The sequence below is a fragment of the Anarhichas minor genome, unplaced genomic scaffold (assembly GCF_050575085.1).
Source record: "Anarhichas minor isolate MPS153535 unplaced genomic scaffold, ASM5057508v1 ptg000042l, whole genome shotgun sequence".
Lineage (NCBI taxonomy): Eukaryota > Metazoa > Chordata > Actinopteri > Perciformes > Anarhichadidae > Anarhichas > Anarhichas minor.
Genome location: NW_027466488.1, coordinates 10,040,991 through 10,061,453, shown reverse-complemented (window position 1 = coordinate 10,061,453; position 20,463 = coordinate 10,040,991). Strand labels below are relative to the sequence as shown.

The window sequence follows — 20,463 nt, the reverse complement described above, 5'->3', positions numbered from 1 at the left end:
GACATGTCAGGGTCCGGGGTCTGTGTGTCGGTTGTGTGAGATCTGCACTCTACTGTGGGCACTTTTCTAGTTAATTGCCTAATACATGCGTACATATTTTTTTATTTGGATTGATTGAAGCCTACTTTAGAATGTAATTATGTACATGACAACTACTTAAAAAGCTTGTATGCTTCTGTATATTGCACAATAAGGTTCCAACTGGGAAGCAACTTCACTGAAATAATTACTATTACAGGTTTGATAATTCAAGTAAACAATGCTCCTATCAACGTCATTTAAACGTTTCTGATACACTAGCATGCTGGTCACATGTTTTCACTGGATAAATAAAAAACAAGTCAAATTTGGCTCGGATAAAAACTAACTATATAGTTGGATTCAAATTTCCATAATGAAACCTTTGCTGCGGTTCTCACCGAGGGATTGCATCCAGTTAACTTCTGCACTCACAGCTGCTGCATGAAGCAGGGCCGCAGCTCTCATCACTTTTATGCTGCGATGAGAAAGTAGTGATTGAGGGCTTGCCTGCATTTGATATCTCCTTGTTTACGTGAGGATACTTCACCTGTATGGCTTGATACGTTTTGTATTTGGAATACCCTCTAAAGAATTTTCTTTAAAAGATAAAACTCTGATAACTGGCAATATTTTTCCCTTTATTACGTGTTGTGTTCAAGAACTTAAAACCTTAAGACCTTCCTTCCTCTGTATTTATACTAACAACCCTTCAATAAGAGTGGGAGCATGTAAGACAGTATTATTAGTACATTTATACTGAAGATTGTGTCACCTGGTTTTTCAATGCACAAGATATTTAATACATCAAAAGCTCCAAAGTGCAACTGTAATCTGAATAAGAAAATTAAAAGAATAGAAGACGAGATGATATTTGCTCTATTTAACTTTAACACATTTACACATACTACACACATACATTACGCATGCAAAGCACCAAGTTGCACACTAGAGAGAGCAGCATGTTGTCAAGTGGGCACAAAAATAACCTTGATAAACACTTCTTTCACCGGCAGTTAACAAGCTCTCCTGCTACTTAGTGTGCGGGGTTGGGTTGGAGGGTGTGAGTTTTACACATATAGTGTTAAAACATGCATGAGCTACTAACATCTACGTATCCACTTTACATGTTCATCCTCCATCCCTCCTTACCCCTTCTCTCTCTCTCTCTCTCGCTCATGCAAAGCCCTGGCATAATGCGACTGGTTTTGTTACAGCTCCAAGGGCTGCGCTAGTTTGCTATCTCTGCTCTGAACTGTATACCATCTCTTCCACCCTGGCTTAAATAATTCATCTGAGTGTTGCAGATTACGCTCGTTTTGATACCAATATCAAGGCAAGCTTTGTACGTTGGGTTGCTCAACTACCGAGCCGTACACCGATGCCCCCAAGGGTGCTTTGTACTCCGCTTCAGCCCACAGTTGAATGCTGGAGGAGAAAGAAAACGGTTGGATTTAATGGTAAAATAGTCAGAAATAGTGGAGACATATGACAGATGTAGCATGAAAGTGGCAGACAATGGTGGATGGAAGACAGAAATTGGATGTTATTTTTGTTCCTGTCTGTGTGCTTGAAGAAATGTCATCTGTTTGTGTATGTTGGCCTGCATGCTGGTAAAAAGTGGCTAAATTGTCGCTATCCAAAGAGAGAGACAGATGTTCATGTTCACGTTGACAGAATAAGAACAAACTCATGTTTATGATTGCCTTTCTCCTCCTTCTCTCTCTCTCACTCTTTCTTATCTTTTTTTATTTCAGACACGGCATATGTTCGCATTTTTATCAGTGACGTGAACGACAACAAGCCAGCGTTTGCACAGGCGTCTTATGAAGTTGATGTGGATGAGGACGCTGACGTAGGCTTCGCCATTCTCACTGTCAGTGCCAACGATGGGGACGAAGGTGGGTAGCATGGATAAAGGAATATGTATATGTGAGTGTGTGTGTGTGATTCTTGGAATGGCTCGATGTAGATACAGAAAGGAAAGTGTGGGAGTGATGGTGGGCCTGGTGTTTCTCTTTTCCCTCACTAAAGAAAAAACTTTCACTTTTCACTTCACTGCTTTTGTTTGACCCCTTTTTACTCTGAGGGCAAAAAAGGTTTACACTACAAAACATGTCATGAAGTCATGACAACCGGAGCAATATGTGAGTTTGAATCATCCACTTAAGAAGAACCAATTCAATACAACCTCTTGCTGTAAGGCAAAGAAAGAATCTCTCAAGCGCTGAAATGTGGACTTTCAACATGTGAGGCTGTTGTTTTCCACTTCTTTGGTTAAACATTTCTTACCGTTGAGATGTTGCTCACTGCAGCTAGTGCAGGTCCTTGGGATCTTCTGTCACGGCTGGTGTTTTTCATTTTCCAACTGTGTTTAGCCCACGTTTGAGGATGCGGTGCTCAGTTTAGTCAACCGCTTCAGTGATTCCATTCACTTCAAGTTGATTGTGGCACACACTTCCACTTGGCTGCACTTCATGGAAAACGATGGTATCATGAACTATAATCTTGAGGCCAATCCTCTCTTTCTTACTTTAAGGGTGCATATGCTATTTCTAAGGTCTAAGGTTTTTCTGAATAGAGCTAGGAACAACACACAGTGGCTTTCAATATAGTGTGTCCCTGAAACCCACAGGTGGTGATTTGAGTGGGTGTCACGATTTCAATTCTAAATCTAAAACTTCAAAGATGACACAGCTTAGGTTACCTTTAGCCTGCAGCGGCACTTTTCGTAGCCACTAGCGGAGGAGGAGATGACAGAGATACAACATTGACAGGTGATTAGATGACCCATCTGTCAATCAAACTCCTACCGTGGTCAGTTGGGAGAAGAGCAAAAACATATTTTTTTCATTGAAAAAAGTCTTCAGTGGCATCGTTTGCTTTTCTTTCAATGAAGAAACAGTCTCCAGTTTTGATATAACTGATGATATTGCAGCATCCACGCTAACTTCTTTAGGCGCCGCCCTTGTCGACAAACGGTTGCCTCTCTGTGGCATCGCGCACACCTAAGCCACGCCCCTAGCTAAACGTGGCTCCTCACAGGACGCTGATTGTCCGTGCTTGCTGGACATGAACGCATTACTTGAAGATTTTTATCTGAAGTGTAATCCTGCCATTCTTGCGCGATCTAGTGACATTGAGAGATTCCAGGCTATAAGATACAACTGAATGAGAGTCAAACGAAAATGTTTCCATGTCATCAGAGCAGAGAAGAATTAGAAAAGTAGGGCTGATACCTCTTGATTTATCCATCAAAACAGAGTTAACTGGATAAAGCTAGTTGTTCCTTCTGAGTTGTTGGCAAACAATTTGCCCACTTACACCTCAGCCAACACAGACCAACATTAACATTTATTTAGAGTCGTGTTTCTGTCCACATGATGAATGTGAGTCCAATATTCACTCTCCTTCTGTCTCCACCTATCCCTAATATGTTGGGTTGTTTTCAGCAGGTACTTGATAATTTTGTCTGCCATTCGTTGCTAGACAGCTGGTGTAGAGTGGGTTCAATCAGGCTCTTAGCAGGAAATGGCTTTGGGCTTTCCTGAGTGGTGAGACTGAAAATACAGCAGCCTTAAAGGCACCCTGTGGAGCTGTCTTGAAAACAATCAGAGTTTCGATTTATAATCAGTGTTACTCACCAAAACACACTGAGTGTATCATTGAGGTCTAACAAACATGTTAAATGCATGTCCTTCCTCATAAAAACCTTTATAAAGCCATTTTCTTAAATATTTTAAATCCAGCATTGTTTACATCCATGTTTACTAGTTGGCAGTCTTCTTCTCCTCCTCATTTGTTGCTGCAATGCTGTATTTGTTAGTTGTTGTCTTTCTACCTGTGTCTGCTTACGATTGATTTTTGTCAGTGCTTGTTGCAGCCAGACGCTCCCTTGCTCACTTAACGATGAAAGCCCTGAGAGGCAAGTGAGGAAAAAAAAAAACAGTTGTGGCGATTCAATTTCTAAGTCTGATCCAAATAGTTTTTCTCTTCTGTGTTTAAGACCTCAAGGTGGTCTGTACAACATTCCGAGCATTAATGCAGCAGCAAACAACTATTTGCATGTAAAGCTATTGTGTAGTAATGATGGTGGTTACTGCCATCTTTGTCACAGAAGCGTAACATCCACCTTCCAGTTAGTTCCATCAGCACTGTTGCCATTGTTTGCTCCATTCGTGCTGTTAGCACCATTGGCCGCTAGCTGCAGTCTCAGCTAACGCCATGTTGAGAGATGTGTAGAGGCAATGCTTCAATCATACATCTGCTCTGAATTCCTCAGATCTTATTTTGGAACAGGTGAAAAAAGGTTTTGCGAAGATTATCTTTCTAAGATGCTTATTTTATTAATTTTTTTATTCCGGAAACCAGTGGGGTAAAACATTTTGGCAGGTAAAAGTATTTTTGCGTTTTTGTTAATACTCATTTCCGCCCCAAGAGGCTGAAGTGCACCACTAGCCAAAGTTCTGAATGGGACTAAAAGCATTCATGTTTTCCCCAACGGCAGATTAGTACGGAATAAAATACATTTCTATCCAAAAGAAACCACATTACAGTAATGGTACATCATTTGCTGACAAGCATTAGAATGCATGGAGAAATTAAAACTCTCATGGATAAAAAAGTAATATTGAGAACATGGGTTAGTGGCAGGCTTTTTAGCCTCTTGTGGAAATGAGTATTACAATGACAAACACATCCTGACAAAAACGAAATCACCTCCCAAAACTTTTTATTTCTTAAAGATGATTATAAAAGTAATTTTCAAAAAGCATAATGGCAAAACTTTTTTTTCCTCCACCTATTTCACGGAACTTAGGTTTTTTTGAAGAACATTTTTCTCACTTTTTCTTCAGTCATAAACACAGGAGTGAAAACAATTCGGATCAGACTGGGAAAATGGATCTATGTTTTTAATTCTCCCTTTCCTCCCAGGGCTTCAATACTTTTTTACATCTTTAAAATAAATGTAAATATTGAATACTAAAGCACATCCAATTTTCTGATGTGAAGTAGGCCACAATTCAAGTGATGATTCATCAGCAGATGATTCTGTGAAAAAAATATATTGCTGCAAGTGCATCGGATTTAATTTGCATCAGGCATTCCAGCTAAGAGAAAACAGAAGTGTGAGTGTGAAGCGTGAAAGAAAACGTTTCAACTATAATTTGCTTGGACTCATTATAAACAGCTTGGACTCATTGCTCATGTTGAAAATTGTATTAAAGGGTCCAAGCTGGGATTGAACTTGCATCTTTGTGATTGTGAAGTGTTTTGTTTTGGGGTTATTTTCTACCATTCTGGCACTTTAGTCAGTGAGCTGCATCAACTAACTTCAATAACTGCACCTTAAGCTCAGGCTGAGTTGCTACACATACCTACTCCTCACTATCAGACACAACTTTGTACCTTTAAGTTGGATCAGATGGTAGAAATCTGGGGCTCAGTATGTACCTGTTATGGTTCACCTGTGAAAACTCTATTTCTCCCCACTGTGAAGCAATACACTTGTGTAAAACAAGAGAGAAGTATTGAAAGTCAGTGTTGGATTGAAAATGGTACCTCCACTTTGAGCTGTCATCATCATTCAAACCAATTGAATTTCACCTGGTAAGAGCCTGGGAATGGTGTCCACGTATTTACTGCTTAGCAAAAACTCCTATCGAATTCTGTCAGCTTGAGTATTGTGTTGGAAAGCCAGAGACGGTCAATATTGGGACTCATAAAGGTCTCATTACCTTTCATTTTCTGTCCAGAATTTGTCAAAATGACCCTCAGAGAAATAATCTTTAAATTTCAACTCGCATAACTCTACCCCTGATTGACCTCGCTAAGTAGTGATACTCAGTGCTGAGACCAGCTCATGGGACTTTTTACAAATGCTTCTGTTTCTCCGGCCATAGCTTGAGATGTGTCCATTGTGAAGGGGATCAATTTGTATTGGAAATACAGAAGCAGGAAAGGAGGAGAGAGAGAGAGAGAAGGATGCATTGTGTATGTGAGGATGAAGAGAGGACACAGAGGTGTAACTCTCATATTATCTAGAGTTTTTCATAGGCCTGCTGTGCACCTGTGATGAATAACCCTCAACAGCTGCACACATGACATGACATGACAGACGCCTATTTGCTTTCTTTGTTGTGCGAGTGTGAGAAACCTGCTGGAGTCCAGGAAAGGGTTATTACCACCAACTGTGCGAGATGCAGCAAGCACCAACGTGTGTATGTTTAATTTTTCTATTTGTGTTGTGCGTACAGAGGATTAAATTGGGGGAGGATGAGATTTGAAGGAGACTTTTCCTGCTGCCAGCAATGAGGACAATGTTTACATATCGCACAGCTGATGTAGCCAACATATATGATATATGAATTAATTGCCTATTACCAGTCAATGTATAAACCACTATGTTGAAGCAGGATTTTAAGTTGTTGAACGTTTGGATATTTTCAAATGTTAAAGCTGAAGCCCCAGCTCATATTGACTCTGGTGAACCCAGAGATTAGCAATACCTGCATTGGAATTACAATATGTAATCATGTCAGTGAATCATCTCCATAGATTATCATTGATCTCTCAGAATTGTGCTTCTATCATAGGCGCCGGAATAATGAATACGCCACTGAAAATATTTAGCTCAGCTCCTTTATGCTTGAAAGGTGGCTTCCGTCTTCACAGAGGACAACGGCCGTCAATCTAGACTCACCTTGATGGAGTCAATGGTTTTGTCCAATAGATGTCCACCCCTGTCATGTGCCAGCATGTTCCATTGAACAGCTGTTAAAGGGTTTGCTTAATCCGTCCTTGCTATACATGCACTACTTAGCCTTCATCTTTTTACGTGATGAAATGTTATAAAAGATGTGCAATAAACCTCTGGGCCGGTCCTTTAGGAGGTACTGCTCAAAAGGCCAGTTTGAAATTGATTGCATGTTTGCGTTATCATAGCTGTTCAGCACAAGATTGTAAATCAGTAAAAATAAGCCTTGCATTGCTTATGTTAGCTGTAAACAGGCTGTTTCTTGCGCCCTGCTATACTGTACATGTAAATGCCATTACGCAACAAAACATTTATTCCAGGTCAGCATAGCAACAGTCAGCCCTCAGACATAATTCAAATGAATGCACTGTTGAAATCAGTTGTTTTATGTAATTAAAGACAATCTAAAGTAAATGTTGTTTATAATACTGCATATATTGGTATTAGTGCATACAGTCAAGTTATTTCTGATTCGCAGGTAAAACATTGTTTATTCTCAATTTAGGTGGACATGGTTATTTTCGTAATATTTGTATCACAGAGAAACGTTTAAATATTTATAACCTGAAATTAAATGATCCATATTTGAAAGAAACATAGAAAGTCTTTGTGGTAAACAAACACTCACTAATTGAAAGAATGGGTACAGACGGTTCCACTGAAGTCCCTTCTTTGATAGGTAGACATCACTCAAGGATGCAAGTCCCCTCTGGGCAATTTCTTTGAAAACCATTAAAAAGCACATTTACAGTAATATTCCTTATAAGTAAATTCTCTATTTTATTTTTCTTCTCATAATGACCCAAAACATAGGTCCACACTTGGCCGGAGTAATGTGATAGTCCACTGTTGGTAATGTAGGAATGTACGTGTGTGTGTGTGTCTTTCCCTCCCTGCTCTCTTGTCTGTATAATCCAGCTTCAGTAAAGCACAGCACCACGGGAGATGAAAAGAGTTTTGAAATTGGTACAACTGGGAATAAACATGAATTGTTTTGTTTATTTTAACAGTTTTATTTCCCCTTGCGCTGTCTCTTTCGTCCATTGGGTCTCAGCAGTTTTCTGAATACTTAAGAGATTGAGAAAACTAGGGGTAAAAAACAGGGATGTGATTGCATATATCCCCAAATGTCTCATTTAAAATGCCAACAGACCGCCAGTACAAAACGATCTGGATTAGTGCATTCTCCTCTCTCCTTCCTTGACTTTCATCTTGCTAATAAGCTGCGGATCTCATCTCGTCTTCAGAGGTTTCTCCTTTTTCCCTTTCATATTACCATCAGGGGTGGTAGATGCACTGGTGATTGAGATGCAGACCTTCGCATTACCAGTAACTGCATAATTGCATTAAGGGGGGAAATTTTGTTGATCAGCATAATACAGTGGACTAGTAAAGTTGCTTTGCACAGCTTTAAAAAAAGAAGAACATTATTAAGCGAGTTGTGGGGAGAGATGAGGGGAGGGGGAACTTCAAGGCAATATGATTTTAAATTGCTTGGAAGAATGGATTATTTATAATCCAATGAAAAATTGCTACTTACTGTTACGTTTAAGTATTCTTCTAGTTTGACCGACATTTGGGAGATAATCTGATTAGATTCTAAATTTGCATACCATGTGTCATGCTTACCAGCCTCTTCATAACGGATCCAGGCCTGTATCTTTTGCAGGGAGCCATATACAGTACATGGTACTTATGTGAATCTCTGAATACCATGTACCAATGTAAAAACCATCAAGTTGAATCATATTGCATTGTTCTCCCAAAGAGTCAACTACTGCATTGGCACATGTACAGGCAATGAAAGACGCTAGATCTTAATCACTTGTAACATAATAGGAGTTCTAATCTTCTTCAATTCTAAATACAGCTCGGTGTTGTATACTTAACAACTATACGGTGATGGAACTATGCAAAATGAAGCTTGTGCACACATCCGCAAAATGTTTGCATGCTTCAGCACTCAGGACCTCGCAGGTACCCACTGTGAATGCCTTTGGTGATTTTCTGCTCTTTAAGCACATCCACAATTAAATGCACCATGTTCTACCAAGGGCCACTTCTGACATAGGATGTTAATACATATTAATAATTACAATACTGATATTAGCAATCATATGGCTTGAACCTTTCCAGTGTCAAAAAGGAAAAGCACCACTGAATATGTGCTGTATTTATTTTGTTTTGTATTAAGGGGACACTGGTAATGCATTATTGCCAATGTAGAGTTTTTCTCTGTTATTTTCTTTTCCACCTAGAAAATATGTGCACTTTTGATTCAGTACTCTTCTCAAGTCTCGAAACACAATTTAAATGTCATTTTTAACAGCTGTTTGTTTGATGGCTAAAAAGGCAGAATTACGTTACGTTTGAATGATGATTCATTTTTAGAATGTCCAGACACAACCTTTTAAGTATTTTACTATACATTTAAGCCCACATTACCCAACATAATGTTATCAAATCGCAATGTACTTATAATGATTCATAAGGATTTTAATACTCCTATTTGCTATGAAAGTAAAGTAAATGATTCAAAGTATTTTATAAATTGGATTTAATTGCTTTTAAAAAATCTTTGGGTGATGCCAGTCATTATAATCAGACATTTTCTTAAATTGTGAAATTATTGTTTTCTGAATAATAATAATAATAATAGCCCCCTTTGAATATTGATTTAAAGGGAGATACATTCCTTTACATCGCCTCACAGCAAGAGGGGCTCAGGTTTGATTCCCGGGCTGGACGTGTGGAGTTTGCATATTTTCCCCATGTCAGCGTGGGTTGCCTCCGGGTTCTCCGGCTTCCTCCCACAGTTCAAAGACATGTAGCTCAGGTTGTTGATGACTCTAAATTGCCCGTAGGTGTGAATGTGAGCGTGCATGGCTGTCTGTCTTCATGTGGTTGTCTGTCCAGGGTGTACCCTGCCTTCGCCCAATGTCAGCTATTTATTTTCATGAAGATGCAATTCTAATGCAACAGGTTCACCATTGTGAGGGCCAATGCTGCTTGTTGTTTGAAGATTCAAAACAATCCGATCCCACCAAACACTCAATATCTGATTCCACCAGCTAAAGCGGGCTGATGCTATCAATCTCTCTCCCTTAACTGATGAGGGAGACAGATTTGTGGATTGGCACAGACAGCAATGGGCTAGATGGGGACTTCCAATCCACCAAAGCCCTTTCATGATACAAATACAACAGATAAGCTCCTGGCCTATTTCTTTCCACCCAACAAGTGTATACAAATCATATTCTGCTTGTCAGTAACTAAAGTTATTTACGTATATGTCATTCATCATTTAACCTTCATCTTCTCCGGTTCTGCAGGTGGAAACGCTAAACTGCGCTACCAGATCACATCAGGGAACACGGGAGGGGTGTTTGATGTGGAACCAGAGGTCGGCACTATCTTTATCGCCCAGCCTCTCGACTACGAACAGAACAAAAGGTAGGAACACACCCCAGGGAGGAATCCTTTGAGACACAAATGAAGTAAATGCTTGTCAAATGATTTTCACTCAAATATATGGTTGTATTCTCCCTCCTGTATTACTCGTTTATTTCTTTGTCTGTCACTATATATGCTATTGCTTTAAACTGAACTTTCTATACAATTACACCTCAGTATTTTAATTGTTCAAGAACTTTTCTAGCAAGTATTTCTTTGTGAAAACCCATGACAACGCATAAACTTTTGCCCAGGTACAAGCTTCATGTCCTGGCTTCAGATGGGAAGTGGGAGGATTACACAACAGTGTCGGTGAACGTGGTTAACAAGAATGACGAGGCTCCGGTGTTTACCGTTAACGAGTACTACGGCAGCGTAACGGAGGAGCTGGATGGCTCTCCGGTGTTTGTGTTACAGGTACAGTCCAATCCTTATTCCGCTGTACGATAGAGCCTGTGAGAGTTTTTGCAATCACCTGACTACTTAGCACGATATGTCTGTGGTATCACAAGCAATTGACCAGTCACTTAAGCATTCATCTCACCTGTCTCGTTTGTCAAAGAGAATGTAAGCGATAGCAGCCAGTTTTACGCTAGAAGGGAAGAAGATTATCAGTTTTCCTTATTCTTGTAAAACTAGGCCGAACTAGTTATACACCGCATTACAAGCTTTTAGAACAATATCATGCATGTATTGCCAGTCTCGAGCTAAAAAATAAGAAGCTGCTTTTGTCGACTTCTGTCTGAAATCAAGGGCGCATTGTTTAAAATAGTCCAAAAAATGTTGCGTGTCAAATCTTCATGTTGTGGAAATGAGAAGTTTGACAGGCATAGCAACGGTAACAAAGAGGAACGGGGCTTTACAGGAGATCAGTTGCACACCCAACTTAAGACCTACACACTCCTAGAATAGCCAACACCTTGGTGAGTTTAATTATGTTCTTGGCAATATTGTATGACGTGTCTGTCTTATACGAAGGCATTGAGCCGATTGCCTGCATACATCGCTGCCTATTTTTGATTTTGAATGAAGTGTTTTTTACGACACGTTGCAGCCCATTGGTGTCTAGACGGGTTGTTAGCCAACCCTTCTGAGTTAACCACCTCTCTATTGCATGAGTAAAATACACAGTTTTTAACCCCTTTAGAGTGATTCATAGCCCAGTGCTCCCTTCTCTCTCTTAAGAGCATATGTCTTACTCTTTTAAAATAACACAAGTTAATTTTGGCTCTACATCACTCCGCAATTACCGCGCTAAATTGAAACATCTTTGGCCTGCCCAGGGTGTAATTGCTGCCGATGTGTTGAGAATGAGTGAGAAGGAGCAGACAGGAGAAGAGAGGCAGGAGAGGTGGGGGTCGGGGATGAGGAGGATGGATCTCTGCCAGGTTTGCCCATCAGAGAGTTCATACCTGCACAGAGCAGTTGTGAAGTGCCTCCAGTCAAGATATCAATTCAGCAGCATTTCAAACCTTCTGGCTACGAGTCTCCCCCATTTGGGGGCACTCTGGCTCAGCACCCCTGAAAATATTGTTCGGAAAATAGCCTTATTGTTTGCCAGTATTGTGGATCTGTCCAGTTTTTTTTCCGGATTAAACAGCAACGTATGGGCAACACTATCATATAAGTCACTTTTTACACACTCCAAACACAACTATACACTACTAGTATAAGCATCTAGAAAATGTGGCATAAAATCATGAAATCCTGGGCAGAAATCGGCGTTATGTCTGCCTCAAATCAATATTTTCACCACGAAGCTAGCAGCTAGCCGGCTAATCCGGACATCGTTTAGCATTAGCATCACGCAGAGAACGCATACATACCGTCGGTTCTTCTCTCCGTGGACGCACCGCAACGCTGTGACTGGACAACGGTCCAATGCCACTGGTCTTCACCGGAAAAAATCCATGGTTTTTGGTCAGGTTTTATGAAATATTAGTACAAAAACATCGAAAATGCTCCGGTTCAGAGCTACCGTCATGGCCGCGAAGTGCCTCCTGTTTACAGCCTAGCTGTTTCCTGTGGAAGGGGGGTCAACCCACCTCGGGCCAGCGGTCAGACTTTCGGCCAATGGAATTTTACACTCGGGGAGACGAGGCTCTCTTTGCAACTTTAGTGGCTGAAACTTATGTCAATCAACACCAAATTCGACACAGACCTTATTAGGGCTTATTGACTGAAATCGACCGATGATAGGCTGAGATACAGCGCCATACACACACAGGGACTGAGAAAATCCTATGGCTGAGAGCCAGAGACAGGCTCTGATGATGCTAGGAATCTCAAAATGATTCCTAACATCTGTATTTGTATGTATTGAATAATATGAGTGATAAAAAAGTGAAATATATAGTTATATAGTATATAAAATTAGAATAGAGCATGAGAGAGAAATGAGCATTCGGCTTGAAATTCTGTACTCAGACCTCCTATTATGCTGGCCTGCTTCACTCAATCTAAGTAAAATGAGCTTAGAGAGACCACAACCCTGTTGTGCTATGACACAGGAGTATTTGTAGGCTTCACTCTGCAATAATTCCAAAAAAATGTCAATGAAAGTGCTTTTTTTTCAGGCGAACCTGGAACTTTTTCAACTTGAGCTGTGCCATAAGTGTATCAGTTATTAACCAGTAACATATACACAATATTTACACAATATTTACACATCTCACAAGTGTTACCTGTATAGACCATCAAAATTATTAAAATAGACCTTGTAGTTTGGGTAGTTTACTCTCTTGAGTATGAGTATGCAATTTTCGAGCAGAGGGCTAAAAATAGGGCTTGTAGTTAAATAGTGTAAAAAAAAAAACATGATTACACTCTCATCACCCTCTCTGTCTCGCTGTGCCTTTTGATGTCGTAGGTGACGGCGTCTGACCCGGATAAGGATGCTGACCAGGAGGCCCTGCGTTACTCCCTCCACGGCCAGGGTGCAGAGAGTGAATTCATAATTGATGAGGTCACAGGCAAGATCTACGCCCAGCGGACCCTGGACCGCGAGGAGCGGGCCGTGTGGCGTTTCGTCGTCTTGGCCACGGACGAGGGCGGCGAAGGTCTGACGGGCTTCACCGACATCATCATCAATGTGTGGGACATCAATGACAATGCGCCCGTCTTCACCTGTGCCCCCAGCTGCCACGGAGACGTGGCCGAGAACTCGGTAGTGGGGACGTCTGTGATGGAGATGACAGCCACCGACCTGGACGACTCGGCTGTGGGGCAGAACGCCGTGCTCTCATACAGAATTATGGGCAGTTTAGACGCCACTAACATCGAGGTGGGAGGAGTGCCTACCTTTTCGGAAATGTTCACTATCAACCCCACCACAGGGACCATCACTGTGGCCATGGGCGGTCTGGACAGGGAGCAGGTCGAGTCCTACCTCCTGGTTGTGGAGGCCAGAGATGGGGGAGGGATGACAGGAACTGGAACTGCTACCATACTAATTAAGGATGTGAACGATCATGCTCCAAGATTCACTGACCACTCCTGCCTGGCAAGGATCTCTGAGAATGCAGAGCCCAATGCAGAGGTAGGTTGGAAGGAGCTTTAATGAGGCACCATTTTTATTATTTATTTAAAAAAGCTATTAGAAACATGTTCTCTCTACAAATGTAAACGTAGCATTTGTTGGTGATTGATGGTATACTTCATCATCCAATATATGACAAAAAGACAATACACAACAGTGTCATACAAAAAAAACATCAAAGGAAGTACAAGTCAGCAGTCTGTCTTAAATGGGTGCCCTCAGACCCTCAGTATTGATTTCATATGTCAGCTGTTGCCATTGTATCTAAGAAATCACATATGCTACATTCAAAATCAGCAATAAAACACCCTCAAACATCCAAACTGAAGTATTCCACTGAGAAGTGCTGCACTTGTTGTAAATAGGAAGCTTTCCCACGTTTAAATATCATGTTTTCCAAAAGAAAGTGTGTGGACCAGGTGAGCTACCGCGGGGCTTCAAGAGAACGTTCCACATCAGCTGCAGCCATCTTGGTTGTCCTCTTTATGGTCTTTGTCTCAAACACGCCCCCGTATTAGATAGATGGTTGGGGTTGGCCCGGCAGATCAAGTTGTTGTAGACCTGTCCAAAGCGCAGAGGGACCACCGCATCAGTCAGAGCAAACAAGAGCTTGCAGATTTGTCGTGTTCCCAGAGATAGCTGTGGTATTGAACCAAAAATCGTGATCGGCAAGCCACAGTGATTCAACTGACGGGTCGCCATCGTTCAGTCGAGTATCCAGTTTTTATAATACATCCATGGTCAAACTGCTCAGCTCTCTTCACTCCAGCAATTCAACAACTCAACAATTACAAGGATGTTTTACTGGGGAAATTCAGTTAAGGGTTTCTCACTGCAGTGCTGACCTGTAACAGAGATGTTGTGGCAGAGCTCAGTACTACAAAAGTGTCCTCACTGTGCTCTTGAGAAACTCCTTCCCTTCCTTATATTCACTCACTCCACGACAACTTATGAGATGTTTTTTTCCCTTTTTTTATTGTTGGTGTCAGTGATCGTTATTATGGAAACATGGTTCTTGGTTCTGAGTTAGCTGTGGAGAAGGCTGTCTGGCAGTTTAGGTAAATGGACTGTACTTGTATGGCGCTTTTCTAGTCTTCTGCCCACTGAAAGTGCTCTAACATTACATGTCATCATTCATCCATTCATACACTGATGATAGGGGCTACCTGCCCATCAGGACTCTAACTAGCATTCATACACCGGAGGCAGAGGAGAAATTTGGGGTTAAGTGTCTCACCCAGGGAGACATTGGCGTGCGCTAGTGGAGAAGGGATTGAACCGCCGATGCTGTGATTGAAGGACGATCCTGCTCTGCCGCTGAGCCACAGTCGCCCCAGGCTTATAATAAGTCGGCCTTTATTTTTGTGAAACTGTCTGACTTGCTTCAGACTAATCTGATCCACAGATCAATTTATAATATCTTTGTGAAACCGGCTAAAAAGCTGTGAATATTGGACTTTTCATTCATCAGGTAACCAGTCAATACTCCAGTGGGACACACATGTTGCTCTATGTCTGCTGGTTGTTTTTAGCATGTTAGTTATAACAACTTGATAGCTGGTGGTATCTCAAGACTGTCTCTTTACCCCCTAATGGTAAGAATATTTAAAGAAGTGTGTTTAATCTATAGCAGAATATTGTCAAAGTACAAGCTGATAGTAACTAGAAAGCACATTGTCTGCTCTGTTTGAAATTCGGCTATTGTCAAAAATACACCAGCACGTTAGAGATGTCAATCAATGTATCAAAAATGTAAGAAGCCAATAATCCCAAATGAGATACATTACTTGCATGATGGTATTGCTTGTTCTAAGGTCCTGGAGCTCACTGCAGAAGACAGAGACACTGGAGAAAATGCCCAGCTGACCTTTAGTGTTGTGGCCGGAGACCAAGAGCAGAAGTTCTATATGGTCAGTCACAAGCAGGAGCAGCGCGGCACCCTGAGGCTCAAGAAACGACTGGACTATGAACGACACAGCGAGCAAAGGTTCAACCTCACACTGAAGGTATGTGGCAGCTTTTCCATGGAGTAGATTTTAGTCGGCAAGTTGTAAGTTTGGATGCATTCACATACAGTGTGTTCCTGGAAAGTTTTAAAAGTTGTTGAAACTGATGGGGAAACAATGAAAAACTGTTTCGGGAAATTTCATAGACATTGATCTCAAAGTTTTTTCTATACTGAGCATAAATCTCTCAAATCAACTGCTGCCTCCGTCAACAGGTACAAAGACTTTCTAGGTGAAGAGAACTATAAAGTCAGTCACAGAAGACACAGGAGGTGTCGTATGTCAGACAAGAACATTAAAGCTCCACAAGGCAACTTTTCATATGGGTGTCAGTAAGAGGTAGCTGTTGGAAAATAACCAGAAATCCTATCGGGTGATACAATAAAAAAAGCTGCAGCACACTCATGCACATAGATGTATGGATGGTGTGATATTGCTTCTTATCCAAATAATAAGAAATGTTTCCAAACATTAGGGTGATCACTACTGTTTATGCACAAAATCATGAATATCTTCCGACAAAACAATTGATCACAATTGATCACAAACACAACTAGAAGGGCATTCTGAGAGCGCAGACCTCGAGCAATGTCAATGAAAGTGAAAAAGATTGGTGTAACCGCTTCGTGATTAGGATCTTCACCAAAATGTCTTCTTCGTTGGCCTATGCTATACGCTTTCACCAAGTTTCATAGAAATCTGCCCGATTGTCTTTTAATCCTTCTGACAAATAGACAAACAAACCAAAAACATGACCTCCTTGGCGGAGGTAATTATGTTAATAATAATAATTGTAGCGGTGCCTTGGAAACATTGCAGACCAACCTGATAATATTTGGCTGATAAGATGGATGTTTATACAGTTTAATCTTGCCTATACTGCACATGTATTACATGTGAGACTAAATGAGGTTCCTGTTTTAGGTTGAGGACTTGGACTTCTCCAGCCTTCTGCACTGTGTGGTGGAGGTAGAGGACTATAACGACCATGCTCCTGTCTTCATTCCACACCTCCTGGCTCTTGCCCCACTACCTGAGAACATCAACGTGGGAACCAGTGTGGCGCGTTTGTTGGCCAGCGACTCTGATTCAGGCCAGAACCGCGACATCACCTATAGCCTATCGGAGGACTCCGATCCCGATGGGCTGTTCACCATTGACCAGTCCGGTGTCCTCTCCGTGGCCCGGCTTCTGGATCGGGAGAGGATATCGCAGCATTACCTGGTTGTCATAGCAACTGATCATGGGGTTCCACCTCTAACAGGCAGCGCCACAGTCCAGCTGCCGCTGTTGGATGTAAATGACAACGGACCAGAGTTTGAGGCAGCTTATTCCCCATTAGTCTTTGAGAATGTGGCCGGACCACAGGTACGTAGGTGTGACTGGGCTTGATCTCACGTAAACATGCAACATACTGATATAATGCTTTGATTTGGCGAAAAGAAGAAAGTTAGGCGGATGCAAAGGAGAATTGTTTAACATTGGTGGTATGGATGAAATAATAATTAGAAACTTAGCAAAGCACAACACCTTATGCTCTCCCTTCTTGTTTAGGTAGTAAGGTTGAACCAAACGTCGACCCTCCTCCGAGCTGTGGATCGGGACTCTCCAGACAATGGACCGCCCTTCCACTTCACCGTCCCCTCCGAGTATCGCCACAGCAATGATTTCTACCTCCAGGACAACCTAAACGGGACGGCGACACTCACAGCTCTGAGGACGTTTGACCGCGAGCGGCAGAAAGAGTTCCTCATTCCCATTGTTATGAGCGACAGCGGCCATCCAGCCAAAACGGTGACCAGCACCCTGACAGTGACCATCGGCGACCAAAACGATCACGCACACGTGGCGGGGGAGAAGAAGATTTTCATCAATAGTCACAGAGGTGAGGGGTTCATCTGAAGTGATGAAGCTCTGGACTTCATCTACTTTTATAGCACATTTCTAACTTTGATGTCTCTGTAGCTGAAACTGATTCCGCCAGCCAATTAATTTCCAATCAGTGTGCACACAAGCAGAACATCACTTTTATGGTGTTATTCACCTCTGCCTCAATCCACCTGCTGTCACCACATAGTCATTGTCTGCATGATCCCTGTTTAGTCAGAATGGCTCCCATGGTGATATTCTAAGGGTCACAAGGGCAAGCCATTGCTGAATTTGACATGCAAATAATCCATTTTTCACATCCATAGTTTCTTTTGTTGATATTCGTACTCCTAAACCTATTGGAAAAAAGCACATTATCAGATTTTGCCATTGTAAGGAAACAATGTGTTTCAATGAAGTCTAAATTTTTCCTTATTTTCTGTCAACAAAGAACAATAGGCTAAAATTCAGCATGTCAAGGTCTGCCTTTACATTTTCAAGGGTACCCTCAGAATAATTCCCACATGGTTCAGAGAGTGAGGAGCTGGAGGAGAGAGTGAAAGCAACAATCGTTATTTCTCCATGATTATAATCGTAGTGCATTCTCACAGCCTTTACTGTTATGTATTTCTCTCTTCTGAAAGGTAATTGTGAATGAAGCCTGAGACATACGTTCTGGCCTACATATATTTATGTGTGTGTGTGTGTGTAATTTCTTCCTTGTTGATGCTGTGTTTTGAATACCATATACTGTGTCTATTGGAATGGTTTTTAAGGCTTGTGGTATTAATGGTATTACAAGCATGGCACACACAGTACACACTTAAATACACGTGGAGATACACCTGCTGAGATACACACTATTCTTACCCGAACGTTGTCCTGAATAAATGGAAAGCCAGTGCAGAGTAATATATTTGATCCAAAAATGTTTATACACCGAGTTGATGGTGATTTTAAAAAGTAAACTGATGACCTCGTCTGTTTTCTGTTATCAGGTCGTATGCCAACTACGGTGCTTGGAAAGGTCTACTCTCCTGACCCTGATGACTGGGACAACAAGACGTTCGTATTTGAAGGACACATGCCGAGGTAAATAATGTGACTCTTCATGAACCATTCATGCCGGATGTTTCATATTTCAGACCTATGACACAGGAAAGAGAAAGCTGCACTGTGTAAGATCTGTTAATGACAGTGCAACAGTTCTATCAACCTAAAACACAGACTGTAGAAGTATTTTCTAAACACACAACACAATAAGTGCCAATGAAACCGCAAACACAGTAACGGAAATCACTGAAATACTCCATTGACTCCATGATTCCTTTGCTCAAGATTTTCCGAAAGGCACCATTACCATTTCAGATATGTAGGTTGTGTTGGCCAACGTTTGTGATGGCCTGATCTTTGTTGTGTAATGATAGATGATGGACCTGTCCCACTTGGGATGATGTACACTTTGTCATGAAAACCTCAATGGGGATTGCTGTGGGAACACATGGCTTTTCTTGGTCTGAGCCGTGTTACGTTTCCCTGCTAATCTTGCAGCACACTGTGTCTACATAATAGGTTTTGTAGTTGTGATTGATTCAGACATTTAAATAGTGCAAAGCAACAACACCGCTGACTGAAATATCTCTCAGGAAGACAGTAGCCAGATGTTTTCTTGCACTGTGATCAATTCTGGAGACTCATGTACTAAAGAAGTCCCTCACACTTTGCAGAATTCAAACAGCTGCGTTTTGCTGCTATTCACAGACTTTTTTGTTTTGCTGGCTCCCAATGCCTTTTTTGCATTTGTCACCAACTAGTTGGTTCCTCAGCTGAACACCGGCCAAGTGTGAAATCGGTTGGATGGAAAGTTGTGGAGAAAATGAAAGGACAGGCATACATAGACAGAGACTCCTTCCATTAGAGTTAGATGTATCACGTTACAATTCAGTTTTTTTCTTGCATAGACCCAATTTCTTGTTGACAGTGTAGTCAGTAATCAACCACCAAGCTGCGTCCCTGATGTATTGATTAAGCTACAACTTCCTCATTAAATCAGCAAGATAATTCTGTAGTGTCAATTATTTTCCATCGTTTTTACCACTCGATTCCTCCCTCACCCCACCATCCTGTCCAATTTTCCTTCACAGGTTGGTTTTTATTTTTCCTTTTTTGCTGATCTGTTCCCTGTTTCAGGATGCAGAGGCTCTGGCCTGTTTCTAAAAAACGGCCACCTCGAGACGTTCCTCTGCCAATATGGGCAGTTATATTTTTCACTTTTCCGACTCGCACACACACAAGTACCAAAAATCACTTCATCACCCCACAACATCTTAAGTCTTCAGTCCAAACTGAGCTGAACTCCCAGCATTTCCCCCCTTCTCCTTCTTAAAGTGAAAGTGCAGCCTTTATAGAGGACCGGGTGAACTATGAGGCGTTAACATTTCATGACAGCTCTCATCTCTTGGTTTTTCAGGCCAGTCGAGTTCAGAACACATTGAGTTTTCACTGCTGTACTGGCTTTTCACAAAATGGAGTGGGTCATAGCTCATTCTGTTCTACTTTATATATTTTTATGTCAGTGCATCAAATCAAACACGATTGCTGTTGTTCACTGTGAGTGCGTGCTTTATCTGTTACATTTGTGGTGTCTTATATCAAGGGGCTGTTTTGTAGTTGTAGTTAAACAAACAGCACGCAAAGGATATTAGTATTATAATGAAGCATATCAATGCATCTTGTAGAATAGTTCTACTGCACCCGTCCTACTTTGTCTGGAAAAGAAGTGGCCAATAATGTAAAAGGTAGTTCACATAAATGGCAATAGA

General features: G+C 41.4%; 1 protein-coding gene across 1 annotated transcript in view; it reads left to right on the top strand.

Moving 5' to 3' along the window:
• The window catches only part of LOC142970061 (neural-cadherin), a 295,060-nt gene that overhangs the window by 148,358 nt on the left and 126,239 nt on the right, over positions 1-20,463 (top strand). The window contains exons 16-23 of the mRNA XM_076110212.1: positions 1,776-1,919; positions 10,108-10,228; positions 10,483-10,645; positions 13,098-13,766; positions 15,581-15,772; positions 16,697-17,140; positions 17,327-17,657; positions 18,640-18,733. Of these exons, the coding sequence (XP_075966327.1) occupies positions 1,776-1,919; positions 10,108-10,228; positions 10,483-10,645; positions 13,098-13,766; positions 15,581-15,772; positions 16,697-17,140; positions 17,327-17,657; positions 18,640-18,733 (2,158 nt within the window). The remainder of the gene's footprint in view (positions 1-1,775; positions 1,920-10,107; positions 10,229-10,482; positions 10,646-13,097; positions 13,767-15,580; positions 15,773-16,696; positions 17,141-17,326; positions 17,658-18,639; positions 18,734-20,463) is intronic.